This window comes from Chrysochloris asiatica, unplaced genomic scaffold (genome assembly GCF_000296735.1).
Source record: "Chrysochloris asiatica unplaced genomic scaffold, ChrAsi1.0 scaffold00146, whole genome shotgun sequence".
Taxonomy (NCBI): domain Eukaryota; kingdom Metazoa; phylum Chordata; class Mammalia; order Afrosoricida; family Chrysochloridae; genus Chrysochloris; species Chrysochloris asiatica.
Genome location: NW_006408664.1, coordinates 971015 through 992559, shown reverse-complemented (window position 1 = coordinate 992559; position 21545 = coordinate 971015). Strand labels below are relative to the sequence as shown.

At 40.7% G+C, this 21545-nt stretch overlaps 1 protein-coding gene and 1 pseudogene across 1 annotated transcript in view; one reads left to right on the top strand and one right to left on the bottom strand.

Moving 5' to 3' along the window:
- Window positions 1-19476, bottom strand: part of UBE2J1 (ubiquitin-conjugating enzyme E2, J1) — a 33420-nt gene extending 13944 nt beyond the window's left edge. The window contains exons 1-5 of the mRNA XM_006870620.1: window positions 19394-19476; window positions 8422-8495; window positions 7352-7483; window positions 5656-5740; window positions 3033-3138 (exon numbers count right to left, since the gene is read on the bottom strand). Of these exons, the coding sequence (XP_006870682.1) occupies window positions 3033-3138; window positions 5656-5740; window positions 7352-7483; window positions 8422-8495; window positions 19394-19424 (428 nt within the window). The 5' untranslated portion in view covers window positions 19425-19476. The remainder of the gene's footprint in view (window positions 1-3032; window positions 3139-5655; window positions 5741-7351; window positions 7484-8421; window positions 8496-19393) is intronic.
- Window positions 14719-15002, top strand: LOC102819929 (annotated as a pseudogene).
- Window positions 19477-21545: the final 2069 nt, after the last annotated feature.

Sequence of the window (21545 nt, the reverse complement as noted above, 5' to 3'; positions counted from 1 at the left end):
AACAAAATATAGGAGTAATGCTTTGGGACCTAGTTTTTGACAACAGATTTTTAGATGTGGCAGCAAAGTACAAGCAACAAAAGACAAAATAGATAAAATAGACAATTGAAATTTAAAACTTTTCTGCACTTCATCAACAAAGTAATGAGACAAACTATAAAAAGGGATAAAGTATTTGGGATCCATATATCCAAATAGGGCTTACTATCCAGAATATATGAAACAATGATAACCCAAACAACCCAAGTAAAAATTGGGCCAAGGACTTGAATAGACTCCAGGCACTATCCCTCATAGTCTTTGTGAACTAACTGACCTTACCCACCTGCAAGACACGGCCAACACCTTGTCTCCCTTTCTTTCATAATAAGAATGTGCTAAAAATATGAAAGATAAAATGCTTTCAGCTATTTGGACAAATGAAGCACTATAGAAATCCTAGCTTCAACAATGTACTTTCTAAATTATGGCTTTTTGCCCCCATGAAGAACTGCCTCCTTTGCCATGAAGCTAGAAGAATTGGATAGTGTGCCTGGCTACCATTACGAAGTACTCTGATCAAAGTTTCTATAGAATAAGACAACTCAAAAAGGGAGAAATGCAGACTAGAATTTCATATTCTCATGGAATTCAGACTTTCTGGAGCCAATGAGGTTGGATGAACCCCCAAAACTATTGACCTCCAAAACTACTGATCTAAAATCATTTTTAAGCCTTAAAAAAATTCTAAGTCTTTTAAAACAACTATAACTTAGCTTAAATAGTAAAGCATGTGCACCTTGAACACTGTGCTCCTTTAAAAAAACTATCTATATGGAATCAAATTGACAACAGCAACTTGGAAGGTTAGGTAGGAAATCTAGGAGGCAGTCAGACTACATTAATGGGGAAGAAGAACTCAGGACAGGAGGTGATGGATGAGAATGGCTGCACAATTTGAAAAATGTAATAAATGTCACTGGTTTATACTTACAGAAATTGTTGAATTGGTAATTTTTTAATTGGTAATGTTTTGCCAAGTATATATTTAACAACAATAACTTCAACAACAACAACTGCCCTAAAGGTTTGACATAAGAATTAAAGTAAATGTGAATATAAAACCATATAGTTACATTGCTAAGCTTTTTAAAATTGCTTTTTAATCTCACTCTTAGTTCAGTATCATTCAAAACCCTTAGATAGGTCTTGAAGAGTATGTTATTTAGTAGCATCAAATATACAAAATATATGTAAAAGCAACATTAATTTAGTATTTATTGCTAAGTATCTGTTTCTCCATAAGCAGCACTGTTGTCCATATTCCTTTAAATATCACATCCAAATTATTTGCCTCAAAATGGGTTCAGTTTTAACTGGTAAGTCAGATGAAATGTAAGGCAAGTTTTATTTTGAGTAAATCCACAGGATAGTTTTTATCATGGCTAAATGCAAAAATCATTGTTTTAAAAAGCCTCTATCATAGACTTGAGATCCTAGATTATGCACACTGAGAAGTCTAACAAGAAAGCAAGTTTATTCATTTTCCTTTGAACATGAAATCAACTGGATGACAGAATCAACAGAGAATGCCAATATAGGAAATCAAAGAAAAACAACTGCCATGCAGAGTATTTATTATAATTCATGAACAGTAGTAGCTGGAAGTAAGGTATGTGCACAGAAGTTGGGAATAAGGTTTAAAAAAAAAGTTGCTGATAAGAGCAGGGAATCTATCAAATCTTCCAGACACTAAAATCTAACTATTTAACAAGCATGTATAAAGAGAGCCTTTTCTGGGCTGTCCTGGGATAAAATAATTTAATGAACATAAACATCTAAAGGGTGGAAGACAGCAGAACATCCACAACAGGAACATAATCAAAATGAAAAATTGTATCTCAGCACTATCCAAAGAGGGGATGTTTTGAATCTAAAGACGAATCTAGGCAATACAGACAGAAATGTACCTTGACAAATTAGAAGGAGTTAATACCTTTGGGCAAACACTACTTGATAAAGAAAATCTAATTCATTCTAGGTAATGTACTGAGCACCTGACATGAACGCAATACTATAGATACAAAGATGGATAAAGTAGAGTTTTAAATTTTGTGAAAAGCTACATATAAATAACTCCTCTGAATTTTTCCCATTAGTAACAATAAATGGCCATTACTGTTTTTCTATAGAATGTATCTCCCACTGTAGATCAATATTATCAACCACTTTTAAAAACTAGATAGCATAAAATCAATTCTTTAAACGGTTCACTCCTGGAGAAATTGGTCCAACTGAATTTCTAAAATAGCATAGGTAAGACCACATCCTATTGTCATGGTAACTAAGAAAGTAAGAGACAGTCTATTTCCTCCTAGTCATCATCCAGAATAGCACTTGGATCTAAGATCAAATAACTGGGGTCTTAAAAGCTGTGAGTGGCCATCTAGCGTACAATGAATGAGCCCCATCTAGAGCAAAGAAGAGTTAAGAAAATCCAAGATATAAGAAACAATTAATCCAAAGGACTCATGGACACGCAAACATTAGTCTCTATGACCCTGAGACCAGAAAAACTGGATGACACTACCACGGCTGAAAGGGATCACAATGGGAGGTCCTGGAGAGAGTGTGAGAAAAGTGTGGAACTCAACATCACTAAAATATCAGTGTCTGTCAGACTGGTGGGACCCCAGGAGTATGGCACTTAGACACTCACTCTAGACAGGCCTACAAGGTGAACAGTAATACTAGGGAGGAGTTCAGTCCTTAGAACAACAAACCACGTGAGATCCAAATGGCAGCATTTGTCCAGGGATAAACTCAAAAGGCAGGCAGGATTAGGTAAAAAGGACAAAAGGAAATGGTAAACTGAGTGAGGAAATGAGAAGAGTACTTACTGTTCAATTGTAGGGATTGCAATCAATGTCAAAAATTAAAATGCATATGAGCTAGTCAATGACAAACTAATTTGCTATGTAAACTTTCACCCAAATCACAGTTTCTAAAAATTAAGTAAAAATTTTTTTTAAAGAATGAAATGTAACACTTACTTTTTGGCAAGTGCTCTTCTTTCCTCAGGTGTGTAATCTAGAGACCCTATAGCTCCTTCTCCTTTTGTTGGCATAAATCCAATGATGGCTAATAATGCTGTTCTTACTGAAATAAAAAGTAAACATCAATCTAAGGTGATTTGTAAAAGAAACTGGTTTACTTTGGAAAGAAAAAACAGGCTTTCGACATAAAGGGTGTACGAAGGGGCTAGGAGGGCTGCCTTATAATGACGATGCCGTGCAGTGCAGTGAATTATTCCTATCTGTACTCACTGTAACACTCACCAAACATTTTTGCCCTGATGGATCTGGTTAAGATAAGGTGGGAGAAGGTGCTGATAGGATGAGATGATGCAGTTGTGAATGTTTAACAGAGTTACTGTGATGATAAACACTTGGGACTCTAACGTGGGTTTATAATAAGCAATCTCAGAAGCAGGAAGGGGGATCTCACTATCATCAAAGAAGAGATGAGTGAAGTGCATTCTTTGGGCCCCGAGATCCCTGTGTACGGAAATGCCTCAACCCTGGATCAGAAAGCTGTGATACCACAAGAATGGTAGAGGAGCAGTAGCAACAGCAGCAGCAGAACCAAAAGCTAGAGGACAATACAGGGTGGTGGGCTTCTCCACACGAGGAGCAAGTAAAGCTGAGTGACTTTGGGCAGGAAGCTTGCTTGCACAGTGGGATACCTGCAGGTACTTACTTGGGGAGCTAGGTTTGCTGACCTACAGAACTACTGCACAGTGCTTGCAGGCTAAGGCTTATGATGGGGTGGTGTGTCCTCCGAGTTTTCCACCGTTGGCTGAGTAGACAGAGGCCTCGCTGTGGACACAGCTAAGAGGCTGTCCTGACTGGAATAGAAATGCCCTGAGCATTTCTGACCTTAAATTGTAGCTTGCAAACTTCCCTTAGCGCGATGGATGGGGCAAGTGGCAGCATCAATGGGCTCGAGCTTGGCAACAATAGTGAGGTTGGCCCAGGATTGGGCAGTGTTTCGTTCTGCTATACATAAGGTCACTGTGAGTCAGCACTGACTCAATGGCACCTAACAACAACAACAACAACTTCCCTAATCCAGCCTTTGGTATGGATTGCATCTCAATGTAAAGAAAACAAAAATCCTCACCACTGGACCAATAAACAACATTCTTATCAACGGAGAAAAGATTGAAGTTGTCAATGACTTCATTTTTCTTGGATCAACTATCAACACTCAAGGAAGAAGCAGTCAAGAAATCAAATGACGTATTGCATTAGGCAAATCTGCTGCACAAGACCTTTGAAGTGTTGAAGATCAAAGATGTCAGCTTGAGGACTAAGGTGCACCTGACCCAAGCCATGGTATTTTTCAGTAACCTCATATGTATGTGAAAGCTGGACAGTGAATAAGGAAGACTGTAGAAGAACTGATACTTTTAAGTTAGGGTGTTGGGAGGAGAATATTGAAAGTGCCATGGGCTGCCAAAAGAACAAACAGATCTGTCTCAGAAGTACAGCCAGAGTGCTCCTTGGAGGCCAGATGGCCAAACTTTGTGTCTCATACTTCAGACATATTGTCAGGAAGGACCAGTCGCTGGAGAAGGACATCATGTTTGGTAAGGTGGAGGGTCAGAAAAAAAGAGGAAGATCCCCAGCAAGATGGACTGGAAAAGTGGCAATATCAATGGGCTCAAGCATGGCAACAATTGTGAGGTTGGCCCAGGATCAGGCAGTGTTTCATTCTGTTGCACATAGGGTTGCTATGAGTAGGTACCAACTAGATGGCACTTAGCAACAACAACAACTTCCCTAATAAACCCCATAGCTGTGAGTATGGTACATGAGTTCTGTGCCATTACAGTGAATTACTGAGTAGAAAGTCCTGAGGAGGGATGCAGCTTGGAATCGGGAGTTGGGTACTGCCAACAATGATTTCTTCTAGAAAGATTAGCATGCACGAGGCTGGTCCCTGTAAGTGGAGATTGAAGACATCCCAAATGTCTAACTTTCCTAAAGAGCTTCAGTGCAGCTTGGACTTCTTCCTTCAGTACCATTAGCTCTTGATCATATGCTACCTCTTGGAATAGCTGAACATTGAGCATTTCTTTTTGGTACAGTGACTCTGTGTATTCCTGCATTTTCTTTTGATGCTTTCTGCATCATTCACTATTTTGCCCATTTGTTAAGTGCTGCTGAGTGCATTCTGACTCAAAGCAACCCCGTATGGGGCTTCCAAAGAGCATCTGATGGGTCTGAACTGCTGTCCTTGTGGTTTGCAGTCCAGTGCTGATCCTACAGCACCACACCAAGAGTCCGTTTTGCCCACAGAATCCTTCAATATAAAAGTTAAGGCTTGAAGTTTTTCTTCAGTTCTTTCAACTTGAAAAACGCCGAGTGCTACCTCACTCTATAATTCCTGATAGCAGTGACTACTACTCCTCCCCTCAGTATTCTTCCCTGCATCCCAGAGTAAGATTTTTTGCAGATAGCAAGAACCAGACATAGAGAAGCATTTTTATTATTTATTCAATAATATAAAATTATTTATCCAAACCAGTTTTAATCTCAAGAAGATGATATACTTTACTATGAAATAACTAAAATTATATAAAATGTATATTCACTATAAACTAATACTCACTACTCCATGAAGGCTGCCAAGTTTCAGGATGGTGCCCTGAGATGCTCAAACAGATTTTCTTGCCCACTTCAAATCGTCCATTAGCCTTAGGAATAAATAATACACTTTAAAAATAATATATTTGTTGTTAATGTTTTATACTTTCTACTGTAATTTTTAAATAATTAACTCCAAGGAAGCACAGTCTATTAAGTATCCTCTGACAGACATGCCACAAATATTTGTTGGATGCTGAATGAATAACAAAACCCACCTTTCAAAGTTGTTTTAGCACCTTTTTGAAACTGAGATATACAATTGAGATCTAAATAGTTAATATATAAAGATTTACTGATATTCTAACTCTGTTCCTTCTATCATACTGGGCTCTATGAAGGATCTAAGAAGACGTAAGGCAAGAGACTATAAGACAAACTCTAGCATAAAATATAAGGACTTAGTATCACCTGGCAAGATGTTTGTGAGAAAGGGCATGGAGAAAAGGTTTTGAGCTTTGAGACAGGAATGCTTTTAAGAAAAATGCTACTATTTGACAGGAACACAGAAAAGAAAGGTAAGAGATAATGATTTCAGTTTTGAACATGGATCTGATTTCTTGATATTGACGATGACCAGCAGACAGGTGGAAACAAAGGTAGGTTGAGGTTAGAATATATAAAGAAACATAATTTGGACCCCATTAACAAATCTTTAAAAACATTTATTTATAAATAATAATAAGTAAATAAAACTTATTTATGCTACTAATAACATCTTACAGTTACCAAGTTTACAGTTTTGCAAATACCTGCACATACATTATCACATTTTATTCTCACTATTACCATAACAACTATACTGAGCAGATCTAAATACCCTCATTTTACAGATGACCACAGGTACAATAACATTGCTATATATGGCACCAAATCAATTCCGATTCTTAGTGACCCCATGTGACAGAAGAGAATCACCCCACAGAGTTTTCTAGGCTGTGACTCCTAGTGTGGCGTTGTAGGATCAGCACTGAACTATAAACCACCAGACTGGCAGTTCAAGCCACCAGCTGCTCCTTGGGAACACTATACAGGGTCGCTGTGAGTCGGAACCAGTTCGACAGCATTTCACAACAACAAACTTTATGGAAGCAGATCACCAGGTTTCTCTCCTATGGAGCCACTGGGTGGGTTCAAACCGTCAACCTTTCAGTTAGCAGCTGAGTACTTATCCAATCACACCACCATGGCTCCTCAATAACATTATCTACTTACCTGGAATCCTGGTGTGGTGCTGTAGGATAAGCACTGGACCGAAAGGTCAGTTTAAACCTCAAGGTCGGCAGTTCAAATTCACCAGCCACTGCTCGGCAATCCTACACAGGTTTGTTGTGGGTCAGAACCAACCTGACTGCACTTAACAACAATGACCCATGCCAGCCACTGAACCCAACACTTTGATATATTAATTCATTGAATCCTAACAACCACACTATCACACGGATGCATTCATTATAACATTAGTATATTCTCAGATACGTAAGTTTCCTAGGAAATTATTTGGGGGGAAAATATTCATTGTTCCAGAGCCTGTATTCAAAAAACAAAATTATAATAATGTTCTACCTTGTTTCTTAATAAAAATAAAAATGAACAGGATTATACTTTGTAGTCACCATGAAGAATTAAACCAAGCATTCCAAAAAGCCAAGAGTTCTTACCGTTAGTAGAATAATGCTTGGTGGCTTCATGGGATACTCTGGTGGCAGTACTATTCGTCCATGATAAACACCACCATCAAAATCAGAATCTGGAGGCCCTCTAACAGTGAAGTGCCATTCAAAAAGGTTATCCTGAATAAAAACAATAACCAGTAAGGATTTATTAGTATTAACATTTGATCACTTGTACCAATATACATTTTAGAAATACTACTTGTTAGGTGCCATCGAGTTGGCACAAACTCATAGCAATCCAATTACTAGGTCAGAATCATTTAAATGTTGTACATACTATTGCTAGAACAGTTTCTAATCATAAAATCTGTTATAAGAATAAAAGTTGGCTATTTAATCTAGCTTTAATGGCCCCTAAGAGCTAAAAGCTTTTTAAAATAAGTATGTTAAAACCTTCTAAGTTCTGTTATATATGAGTAAGATTACAGATTTAATTAAATTGGAAATTATCCTTGGAAGAAGAACAATTAGTGAAATAATAATACAATTAAATTATTATCATAATTCAGACCTCATTAACAAATCTTTAAAAAGATTTATTTATAAATAATAATAAATAGAACTTATTTATGCTACTAATAACATCTTGCAGTTACCAACTACTTTACAGTTTTGCAAATACCTGCACATACATTATCACATTTTATTCTCATTATTAACATAAAAACTATACCAAGCAGATCTAAATACCCTTATTTTACAGATGAAAAGATTGTAAAGGGGTGATGATGCTTGTACAAAAAGTGTGGGTTGACTGTAAGGTCCCCTCTAGAGGTAGGGCCTTCCCAAATGTAATGAGTCTGAGGTTTTTCCCACTTTCCCACCCTCACATTCAAGACCTACTGCCAATTTAGCATCTGAAAACCATTTTATAGAGACCAGAAAACTGCTTCCTTCATTCTGAATGTCTAATGAAATAAAAGGAATTAAATACAGTAATAAATCACATCAAATATATCAATATTAACTTAAAGCAATAAAAAAGCATTTTAAAGAATTTGTCATCAATATTAAAGTATAAAAACTCATATAAGGATGCAGAGATAGAAACTAACCTCTAAAGGTTGTGCATGGTAATGATCTGTTGGATCTTTCAATTCTGCTGCTTCTTTCATTAGACGTTTAACAGCTGAAATCAAGTTCACAACAGGGAAACATTAAAATATACTTGCCCCAGCAATAAGTACAGATTTACAAACCTAATGAAAAATATGGAGAAGAGTAGTTCAACTGAAGGAGCCACGGTAGCATATTGTATTACATGTTGGGCTGCTAACCACAAGGCCAGCAGTTTGAATCCATGAGACAATCTGTGGGAGAAACATGAGGCTTTCTGTTCCCATAAAGATTTACAGTCTCAGAAACCCTACTACAGGGTCGCTATGAGTCAGAACCAACTCGACAGCATGCAGCACTAGCTCAACTGAACACAGGGTAAAGGTTTAATTATGAGGTAGTATCAATGAAGGAGGCGGTAAGGAAAGAGTCACAAGGCAATAGAAGAATGACTTATTTTAAAGACATATATACTGACACCTGTGAGAGCAAAAACTCAGTGGGACTGCCTTGTTTTCCTGGGCCTTACAAGTCTCCCCTTCCCCCTTCGGCCCCTTGACTGAGTATAGTCAACACTTTTCTATCACTCTTTTATTAAAGTGGGCAATATCTGAGTTTTCTTTCTCTGAAAGGTTTCCACTTTACACAGGTTTTACTGGATATACTTCCTATGTGGTTACTGTTAAGTGTCATCTAGTTGATTCGTACTCATAGCCACTTTGCATAGGGTTTCTGAGGAGCAGCTGGTGGTAGCAGTTATTTAAATGCTTTACAAATAAACTTATTTAATCCTCAAAGCAAAGCTATGTGATAGGTACTGTTGCAGACCGTGTAAAGCTGGTCAGAAGTTTGAGGCCCACTGGGCCTGAGTGTTGCAGACAATGCAGGTCACAGGCTCTGAGGAACAGATTCTGGCCACCGGGCAGTCATAGCAAATTGTTTTTCATCTTCGTGTTCAGGTATGTTTTTTATTTAATTCCAAACATGAGCCCTTAATATCCACAGATAAATGTAATATTTTCCTAAAGCCGAGACTATAAAGGTTTCAAGGTTAAACCTTTCTCCAAAGGATTAACTAAAAATAGCTTGGCTACTTCCCAGTTCTTTGTTCTATAGACAAAAGGACATCCTCCCTAATTCAGGCTATTCAGCCAAAGTTCCTGAAAACCTGGCTCAGGAAGCCAAAATAGTGGGACTCCTCCCAAGCCTTTTGACCTTCCCTCTCACCTTCACCCAACTGAGCTCAGGGGCTACAGATATGTTAATTGAGCATGAGAAACCAAGTTGCGGGCCTGGGATTCAAACCAGCGAAGCTCGATGTTAAGTTACCTGAATGTCTGGAAAATTACTGATGTTAGCTGTACCTTGTCTTAGTCCCTCCCAGCTTGGTGTGAAGCTCCTCCCCTAAATAAAACAGAGACGCAGGCCGGCCCAGGTGTGCATTACGGCTGGCAGGCGGTGCATTATGGCTTGCAGGCTGGGCATTACAGCTGGCTAGGTGTGCCTTACAGCTTGGAGGGCATGCAGTACAGTTTGCAGGGCAGTGAGTTGCTGCCTGCAGAGGCCACGATGCCTGTAGTCCCAAGTCTGCCCACCAGTGATGCATCCACCCTGGTTTCGGGGTGTCTCTTTGTCTCCCTCTTTCTGTCTTTCTGTGTATTCTTTTGCTATCCCTATCGCCGCCGGATATCCCCTCCTCATGAACCAAACACTCGTGAACAACACAACTATGTCGAGGACAGTCCCCGACAAGGTACTACTTATATACCCACTCTCCAGATGAAGAAACTGAGACATGGAGAGGTACATAATTTACCAAGAGCAAACAGCTAGTAAATGAGAGACATGGGTTCTAACACACTTCTCTGATAAAATTTAACTCTAGCTGACCCAACTCTTCTAATTCAGCACCTATACCCAAGCAATTAAGGAGCTCTGGCAGCATAGTGGTTACAAGTAAAGGGTTGCTAAGTTCAAGGTCAGCAGTTCAAAACTACCAGCCATTCAGTGGGAGAAAGATGAAGCTTTCTGCTCCCGCAAAGATTTACAGCCTCAGAAACTCTATACAGGGTCACCATGAGTCAGAACCAACTCCCTGGCACACCACCACCACCAAGCAGTTGAGCATTACTACTAGAGGACAAAAAAGAAATCACAGTAGCTGATATATCAACAGCATTATAAAATCATTATAAATAACCTCTACTGGAACTCAAAGTTACCCAATGTTCCTACATCTCTCTAGTAAGTCCACCAGCCCACTCCCTCCAAGACTACTTCAATCTACTCACTTCTCTCTCTTCCCTTCTGCTTTTTCAGTTAATGGCACAACCTCTAATTTCCATAATAAATCAGTTAGGTGGAGTGCACTCATTCACCTGCTACAATCTACAAGCCTATCTGTATCTGCACCCCTTTCCTTCCCTACTGCCTCTGAGCAGTCAATCCATTGAGCCGTGCTCTGAATCCCACATTCTCTCACTGTAAGCACTAGGGAATCTATTAGACCACTATCAGACTGGGAGAGGCATCAAAGGTAGTCCAAGGCACCTGACACTGCTTGAAAACCCTGTGAGAGGTTGACTAGGGTAGTGGGAGGACCAAGTAGACACCTAACCCAAGAGCAGATAGAATAGGAAAGGAACTCAGGTACTGACATTTGAAAAATAGACAAGAGAAATTACCTAGGTGGTGATGTGATTAGGCAGAGGAAACAAGAAAAGTAAAACGTGTGGAGGCACAGGTTAGACTGTTACAGGGAGAGAAGCACTTCCCACACATACAATCAGAAGACTTCTGTTTTTATCTGAGGTTTTGTATGAAATTTCATTTTAATCAAAGGTTCTTGGGTTGCTATCCTATTTCATAATTATTAGCATTCTTTTCTCTCTCCTATTCCAAACTACAAATGTGCTACTTTAGGCAAAGACTTTGTTCATTTGATCATCAAATATTTAGTTCTTATTTTGTGCTAAACGATACAGCTTCAACTGTAAACAAAACATAGTTTTGGTCTCCAAAGAGCTAGAGTTAGAGTGCTAGAGATTGGGCCGTGAGCATGATAAATGTTTCATTAAAACATATATTCCCTGAGGTTTTCCGGCAAGACGACAGACTAGGCAAACACACTACATGGGCCCTCTACAACAAAGATATGAAAAAACAAAACAGACACAGATGAAAATTCTGGCACCTTGAACTTCAGAAGAAAGGTTAAAGAGGTGTATGGCATGCTTGCTGAGAGGAGAGGTACGCAGGGACACCGAGAGAGGCCAGATACAGCTTGAACATCTTGTAAGCAGCAGCTCTGGCAGTGGAGGGAGGTCTGGCAGAGCAAATTCGCGTGGGCTGCAGAAAAGGTGCAATTTCTTCTTTTTCCCTCACACTCCTCTGGTGACCAAATGTGTGGCCAGCTCCCACCCTCATCCACCTCCATTGCAGACTCTGGTCTCAGGAGTTCAAAGCCATATGGTTGGTTGCCAATGTGAGTTGGGAGCCGGCTGTGCTGCTTTGTTGTACCAATTTGGTGCCTGGATTCAGGTGGGTTCCACTCCAGACCTACAAAACCATCAGGGCCACCAGCTCAGCATTTAACCAATCATCCTGCCCCCAACTACCCTGGGGTCCCTAACAGACACTGAAACCAGCTCCATCAAGGGTCACCACAAACTACTTCCGGATTGAGTGCCCTGAACATAGATAACATAGAGGCCAGAATTTCTGATGTCACATCCTTTTTATAACCACTTCAGTAAATCCTTGAATTGCAGTAGCCCACCTGAGATTTCTCCCCTCCAGGTCCAACAACTTCACTGTTGTCACAAATATGAAAACCCCACAATGATCCAGAGACAACAGATAATTTTAGCTCACACAAAGAAATGAGAGAGAATGGTTAAAAAAAAAAATGATCAAGATGCAGAGCCAGAAAATGTTTCTGAAGAAGAAAAGGTAACAGAACTAACTGAAAAATATTTCAAAAGAATGTTAATTAGGTACCTTCAAAGGATCAACAGAAAGATCAAGGAAAGCAAAGGGAACACAATAAAAACTCAAAAATTCAGGATAACTACACCAGAACAAACAGAAAAAAATACATGCAAACTTTGAAACAATACAAAACCTGCAATCAGAAATCCAGAAGATTAATACTAAGATCACAGAAATGGACAATACATTGAAAGGGCAAAACAGTAAACGTGAAGCAATGGAAGCCCAAATTAGGAAGTTAGAGATAAATTTCTCAATACAAGTATACTAGAAGAACAATCAGAAAAAATAAAATAATACAAAGAAAGCCTAAGAGTTCTGTGGGACACTATGAAGAGGAACACCCTATGGGTAACTGAAATTCCAAAAGAGGAAGAAACAAGCACAGAGACAACTGTCAAAGAGTCGCTGGAAGAAAACTTCCCCAACATCATACAAGAAGTTGAATGATCCCCAAACATGATAGACCCCAAAAGAAAACAACTAAGACATATCATAATCAAAGACAAGGAAAGAATCATGAGAGTTCTTCGAGGAAAACAAAAAATCACCTACAAAGGAGAACCAATAAGACTATATTCTGATTTCTCAGCAGAAACCATGCAGGCAAGAAGGCAATGGGATAACATATACAAAACTCTGAAAGAAAAAAATAGACAACGAAGAATCATATACCCAGCAAAGCTGTCCCTCAAATACAATAGCAAAATTAGGACATTTCCTGAAAACAGAAATCAAAGGAATTTGTAATGACCAGACCAAATTTACAAAAAAATTTAGAGTGTTCTTTGGACTGAAAACCAACAATAGCCAAGAACAACCTGAGGTTACCATACGTGACACCACCACCCAGAACTCAATTCAGATGTGGAAGTATTTAAAGTAAAACAAACCTACAAGACAGAAAATAGGAAACCAGAGATATCAATGTATAATTAAGTCAACTACAAAGCAAAAAGAGGAAATAGTGTAGATATAGAACTTCCAAATGGCAAAGAAGTGAAGCAGATTTCAAGAAAAAAGACTGCTTTAGCAGGGAAAAAAAATTAGTAAATTACAAGATAACCTCAAAGAAAAAATAATCCACCTGTATATCAAAATTAAAAATGAGAAAAATCAGCAAGATTTAGTAAACATCAAAAAAAATTAAAATGAAAAGAAAATCCACAAACAAAAATGAACTCAGCACAGAAAAATTATATGGAACAAACAAATCCAGCAGCACCACACACACGTGAAACAAAATGCAGAAAAACAGCAATGAAGTTGTGAGCTAAGTCCGACCACATTCAACAGACTCCTGTCAACCCAGGTTGAGACCTGGTTGGCCAGCAGTATGGCAAGATCTGGGGACTCCTGGGCCCAGGGATTTGGACATGGCCACAGAGGACTAGAGCAGAGAGTGAAGCGTCCAGCTGATATGAAGTGAGGGGAGATGCACAAGAACACCCATACTTGCACACAGTACCCACTTAACCTGGCTTCAATGGCTGGATGATCATAACTCGACTAGAAGAAAGAAGATGAAAAAAAGTAATCTGCTACAATTTGATGAACTTGACCTATACTTATGGATGTAGTAGCTCAAAAAGGGAACAAATCTTTACAGCAAGGATCATTCCCACCCCCTCGGTACACAGGGCTGACAGGGATGGGTAACTTAGATATTGGCTACCCAAAATGGGGGGGGGGGGCTACAAAGGCAAGAAGTGACTAGCTTACAAGCTTTCAAGAGGGAGCCTAGTTCCAGAGGGGGTGGGAGAAGGTAGAATTTCCACTGAGTGGTTTCCAACAGGGCTGATGGAAGGAGATGGGGCTAAAACTCTTGTGGTTCAATAGTGAATAATTACTGCTCTCAGGACTGACTGTGAGTGTTGGAAATGTAAAGGTAGATGTTTTGTAACTAAAGGAGGGGAGTGGTTGATTTTGCAGTCCAGATGCTGAGGTCCCTGGCACCATCAAGGGAGAAGAGCAGACAGCGGGACCCTATCCAGAGAAGCAATGACGCCAGAGATGGAGGCAGAGACAATGACGTGGAAAGATGGAGCGGCTGGGGACTCTAGACTTGGGGAGAGAGAGGATCTCTTCTCTGTGCTGAGACTGGGGTGGGGAGGGCACAGGCTTGCGGGGGTGTACACTTTGGTTGTTTGATGATATATGGAGGGGACTGTAATCATTGCAATGAAACGAAATATTCTCCCATGTAAACTATTACTTAATTCACAATATAAACTTAAAAAAAAAGCCTTCACAGTTCTCTTAAAAAACTGGTTGTGAATAATATTGCTGGTATTGAAGACTTGAATATGATTAACAATGACGGAACAGTTATTCAGCAATCCCAAGGTCCAAGCTTCTCTCTATGCAATTACTTGCCATGCCGAGCCAAACCAATCACAGAAATGCTTCCTGAAATATTAAGTCAGCTTAGTGCTGACAGTTTAACAAGTTTTAGGAAGTCAGCTGAACAGTCCCAAGGCAAGTGTTGGATAGTAAAACACTAAAACCAGATGACATCGAGGAGGGAGATGATGATATTAAAGGTCTTCTAGGAATTTTTGATGAGGCATCAAAGAATGAAGCTAACTAAAATCTTTTCTAGTTTTAGGAAGATTGCATGGACTAGATTTAACAAGTCAGTCATGTAGTTCCAAAGTTTTACAGACATGGAGAACATCAGCTGTCACTAGTTGAGTAATAGAAACATCATGTCTATGAATGAGTACCTAATCCCTTTCTCTGTAAGATTTTGTTTCCTCATCCTGAGGAACAATAGCTCCATCCTCAACTTTTCACTTCCCCTTCATTTTACAGTTTGGAAGATTTCAAACTACCCTGTGCTTGCTAACTAGTTTATATCAGCCTTATCCTATATCCTCGTTGTTCTTAACAGCAACTGAAAACATGCCTCTTTTTCAGCAAGGTTGACATTATGCCTTTTTGAATCGGAAAAAAATAGGCCCTAGACTCATACTTTAGAATGAGATGGATGTTCTGTAAAATGGTACTGGTATCAGGATCATCTCAACCACGCTCCTACTCTTGATCTTGGACCTAACTATTGGAGCTGCTCACAGTACCCCTCTTGCATGCATGTAGTGCTTTGAGGAGGAACCCTAGGTAAACACAGTATTTTTTTTTCCACCAGGGTCACTAAGAGTCCTTTCAGAGAGCTTGGAGGTAAGTTGCATTCATTCACTCAAGGCTCCCTCTTGCTGTCTGATGATAAAAGCTTGCATATTGCTCTACCAGCATTTGTTTCAGCCAATAGTAAAGGATAAGACTTTAGGAAATCTAATTTTCTGGCCCATCTTTAAACTAACTATGGCTTATCCTTGCAGCATATCAACTTTTATTTTAAAGTAGATATCTTTCTTTGATATCAAAAAGTGCAAAGCTAACGTATCTTGAACTCTTTAAACAAAGGCTAAGTTCTTGTGTTTTTTTCATCCAAACAGCTCAGTTTATTTGACAAATTTGTTCACTTTACCTGCTGTGTTCTTTATAATATATGGACTTAACTACAAAATAAAATAAGAGTACAAAAGAGAGAAATAAATAAAAACCTCAATATAAAGCAGGTAACATAGAGCTGTTGGTCTAAGAAACAAGCATGAAAGGGCTGCAGGCTATTTACTCTCCTTTCCACCTATTTCACTTCTGAAGGGACCCATGGAATACAAATTGAAAACCCGAAATCACATAAAAATATCATTTAGTAATATCCTTGAACTAGTTTGGCTGCTTTCAGCATCACAGATGCCAAGGAAATTGTTTTTGCTTCACTCGTTCAGAAAGCCTCATCAACTGAATACAATAATGATAAAGCTAAAGGGTCAGATTTTATATCAATTCATACCACCATCACATTTTCTCTGCCTCTTCCCCACTCAATTCAACAAGAATGAAGAAAATAAACACTCAATAATTGTTAACTATCAATTAAGAAATGTATTAAAGGGTCAGAATTGCTGTAAGAATGGACCAACCCTGAAGAGGAACAACCGCTGACTCAACAGCTAAAATACTAACTACCTTTATTAGTTCATAGGCCACTAATTCACAAGGGTAAACAGAAAGCTACCATTTGTCTCTCAAAAATAAATGAATACAGGAGCGGAGGGTGGAAGGTGGGACCCTACCCAGAGAAACAACAAAGGTCAGATGTTCCCCACCCCTGCTCTAGGGAAACTCACCTAACATGGGACTCACCCTAATCCTACCACAGTAACATAACCTGCCTTGTTAACACAAATCCAAAAACCAAACCAACTGCCATCCACTCCTCATTGTAACCCTGCAGGACAGAACAGAATTGCTCAGTAGGGTTTTCAAGGCTGTACATCTTTACAGAAGCAGCTGGTAGGTTTGAACCATGGACATGGACCTTACTGCGCCATCTGGGCTCCTTGTTGACACACAGAGGTCAGAATTTGCATTGCACAGAAACTTTAGCCACTCCCTTCCACACAGGTATTACTCTAAAACTATGAGGGGACTTCTAGAAGTTCTTGATAACATGGAATTGAAAGATAAATGAATTTTTCCACAAATGTTTTGAAGTCCACTTGTATCACTGGATTGGGAATAAAACAAAGCAAGGAAGCATTTTTACTACACCTCCAAGCCTTTTCAGCAAATTCTATATCTCATCTAATTCACCTTCTCAATGAACACCAGATGAGCCACACAACAACAAATATTTTAAAGTTTAATTCTTCTTTTTTCAGAAAAGCAATATCACTTGTGCAGAAATGAAACTTTAAAAAAGGATATCATTTATTACAGTTAGAAGCAAGTCGACCAAAAGCTCAGTCATCCAAGGATAGGTCATATATACTTCGGAGATGCACAAAATTCTGAAGAATTAAAAAAGCTTAACTTCGTTATCTCACGTAGGACAACCTACTAAAAAAGAACAATGTCCTCTGACGACAGCTTCTTCAGAACCTACCAGTTCTTCATTCCAAACTACACAACCACTCACATTTTCATTACTCTCCAGACTCCAGTTCCTCAACTGTCCTAAGGAGTCATACATTTTCACCTATACCACAATCTAAATAAGTCAATCCTTTTACCATCTAGCCTTTAAAATTATGCTTTTATTTCACTCTCTCCCCCCACCCACACACACACTGTGATTCTTAAGTACAATGGGCTGGGGGAAAGCACAAGGGGAAGAGTGAAATCTACTGAAATTTAATTATGCAAATTTATTTCTTGGCAAGCCCAAAGCCTTCACCAGATTTTTAAAGGGCACCGTTTGAACTGCAAGGTCAGCAGTTCAAGCTCACCAGCTGCTCCTAAGAAACCCTACACAGGGTCGCTATGGATCGGAACCAACTTGATGGCACTTAACAATAACAACAAGGAGTCCTGAACGATTCCTGGTGTGACACTGTGGGCTAATGTGTCAGACTGCAAAGCTGTTTGAACTGCAAGGTCAGTGGTTCAAGCTCACCAGTTGCTCCTTGGAAAACCTATACAGGGCCACTATGGATCGGAATCGACTCAATGGCACTTAACAACAACAACAACAACAAGGAGTCCTGAAAGGAGACCTGGTAGTGTAGTGAGTTATGAGTTGGAATGTCAAAGGCCAGATCAGCAATTCAACTCTACCAGCTGCTCCAAGGGAGAAAGATGAGGCTTTCTGCTCCTGTAAAGATTTACAGCGTTGCTATGAGTCAGAAGTAACTCGGAAGTACACAATCACCAACCACCAAGGAGTCCTGAAAGGAGCCCTATTGGGTAACGCTGGGCTGCTAACCACAAAGTCAATGGTTCAGACCCACTAACTGCTCCTGGGAAGAAGGATGAGGTTTTCTGCTTCTGTAAGGCAGAAACTCTATACAGAGCTTCTGTAAGGAGGAAGTGACTCCAGGCAGTGGGTTTGGCTTTGGTTTTATCACCCTCAGAAGGACTGGTTCTACTCACCAGGTCACCTAAGGATATTTCTTAGCCTAACAGCACGCGAGCTAATAAAGCTTTGCTTAATCAACACCCTCAAGTCTTTCTGTGGTCTTTGTATATTCAGAAGGATTTTTTCTTTTTAAATGTCAACGCTTTCCATAAGGCTGTTAGTCTGCTGAGTGCTACAGCAACATTTTTATACAGAAAGAAATGACAAGGAGCAAGAGTTGGATAGCCATCACTAATTAGAGTTAAACATGGCATTGTCCTCCTCCTGACAACTTTATGAAGGTACAGGTAGACACGGTATCATTTCCCCAAACCCAGTGATTCCTTTCAAGTCTGCCTCAACCTGGCAATGCTGGTTAGTTTCCTGCATCTTTATATGCACCAAAAAACAATGTGAAGCTAGGCATGATGGGGCTGCTTCTGCAAACGAAGCAGGTGCATTAAATCTGTACACGAAGCAGACACATTACACACAGGAACAAAAAAGTCTAAGACTGAACACAAATCTACCGTCAGGTTGGCTTAGCTCTAAATTACATGACTCAACTAGCTGTCTAGTTCTTTAGCTAACTAGCTTAATACGTAACATTTCCTTTACATCTATAATTGTGTTAGTCCAATGCTGCAAACAGGATACTTAAATCACCCAAATCCTCAAAGTGGGTGAGTTAAACGGCTACCAAAATCCCCGAGGTAGTGAAGGTGTTCAGGGTGCAAGCACGAAACGGCGCTGCTGATGATTACTCACACCTCCTCTACACCTGTTCTTACGGACGAGTTTATGGAAGAGCTCTACCGGAAGAAAATGAGACAAGGGAGACTCCGGGTAAGACGAGGCGGTGGTCAGTCCCGGGGTTTGGCAGCCTGTGTCTCCCCGCCCTGCGGCCTGCACTTCCCTGACAAGCAGCGGCCTAGCGTACAGCGCGAAGCCGGGAGCGGTGCGGCCAGTCGCGGAAGCCCCAAGCGATCCGCGGCCCCAAGTCTCAGAGTCCAGGGTTACTTCGCCCTCCCCAGGCCACCACGGCCAGCACGCCCGTCGCCTCCCGTCCTGCTCACCCGGGCTCTTTAGGTTATAGCGGGTCTCCATGATGGGTCGATGGCCCAGCTTCGGCCTCACGGCCAGCAGCCGTCACCTCTCCGTTCTGCGCTGTCCCGGTCTCTTCGAGGATCGAGCCTAAAGAGCCTAGGGAGGGAGCTTCCGCAGGCGCCGCCCAGCCTCGTCCGGCACTGCTGCGGGAGGGGCGGTGAGGGCACGAGCCGGGCGCGAGCTTCGCGATGGCACCGCCTCCTGCGCTGCTTCCCCTGCCTCCCCGTAGGCCCGGCAGGCGCCGGCGCCGGCGGGGGCGTAGCTGAACCGGGCGCCGGGGTTGGAGATCGGCCTTCTAGTCTGGCCGCGGGCCCAACCCCGCCGCGGCCGCCTGTTCTGCGTCACCTGCTTTCGCCAGGGTTTTGTGAAGTTGCCTTGACGTGGCAGTTGCTTCGTGGCGATTGGACGGTCAACGCTGAGTCTGGTAACTCATGGCTCGGCGACCTGCAAAAGCAGATAGTGCCCTCGTCCTTTCTACCCGGTCCTCCAGAGAGCCATCTTCCGCGGGGCCCAGCCGGGCGCCCCCAGTCGCTCGCGGGTTTTACGCAGGCACTGCGCGGCCGGAAACGGACTCGACTTTACCTGCTGCGGGCTAGGTCTGGGACTCGCAGGTCCTCGAGAATTCAGAGGAGCCCCAGGCTCGGTCTGCAAAACTACCCTGGAGCCGGACTGCAGGCACGCTGACTGCAGTGTCTTGAGAAATTGAATGGCCATTTTATATCAAAATACTGTTTCACTTAATGTGATTAGGTCCAAGTTATTGTTTTAGATTTTTGAGGGATTTCAAAAAAGTTAAAATATGTCAAAAAATAAAATGAAGGGAATTTAAGGAAAAGCATCCAAATAAGAGAAAAACCAAAGGACATGCACTTCATTTGTCCATTCAGTGGGAGAGAGAACCATTTATAGGTTCAGAAGACTTAAAGGAGGTTAAGTGCTGTTGAGTCAGTTCCAATTCATGTTGTTTGTTGTTAAGTGCCTCAGAGTTGATTCCGACCCATAGCGATCCTGTATAGGGTTTCTGAGGAGCAGCTGGTGAGCTTGAACCGCCGACCTTGCTGTTCAAACTGCTTTGCAGTCTGGCGCATTACCCCACCAGGACACCAATTCATAGCGACCCTGTATAGGGTTTCCGAGGAGAAGGAGTTACTTGGACCCGGAAGAATGTGGGATGGAGAAATTAGGAGAGGATGAAGGAAAAGGAGGGGTTAATCAGGTTGGGCAGATTTCATTTTGCTACCTAAGATTTAAAAGTCTTAGCTTTGATTCGATTTCAAATCCACTGAGCTATTGTTAAAGTTAAGAATCTGAACTTAATAGTGAAAGATGCCTTTGGTATCTCAAGTGTACCAGAAGCCCTTTGTAAAGAGTGAAATTCAAAAATAAAATGGTATCTTTTAAATAATTCCATATTACTTCCTGAACAGTAAACTCATCATCTGAATGACCAAGATATGCAAACAAACCCAGACCTCATGTATTGCTTCAACTATGGGTGACCTTTAAGTCCTGGGAGTATACATAGTGGGTTTATTCCAAGGTAGACCTTGGCCTGGGCTCGCCACCCAATCTTAAAGAAAGATTGTACAATTTATAAACAAAACGAACTTTTAAATGTTCTTGTAATGAAATGCCCTTTTATTACAAGTACATTTTAAAACATACATTTTAAAACCTTAGCAGGTGTACATCACTTTAAGCAATGCCATTAAACTGATTTTACCCATAGTTTTTCACAATCTGACCCTCTCATCAAAATATTTTTATGTATTTATTGATTTGTTCATTTAGTTGAATTTTCAAATTCTCAATTCTCTTGTGCTGCATCCTTGCAAAATCCATCATTTATTTTTTCCTGAGTTCCCAAAGGCCTTCCAGTAGACAGATCTGTGAAGAGGGTGTTTCTGACAGCTGAGAAATGAAGAGCTCTCTGGAAGTGCTAGGGACCTTTCTGTTTTTCAGTCTCCAGGTCCATCAATCACCCCAGGACACAACTGTCCATTGAGGCTGTCCTTGACTTCATCTCAGAAAGTACCTGGACATTCTGCTTTTCTTTCTTTTTAGACCATCACCTAGTCTGCTCCTTGGGGCTCTTCTCCCCATAAGACTGGCTCAGTAGCA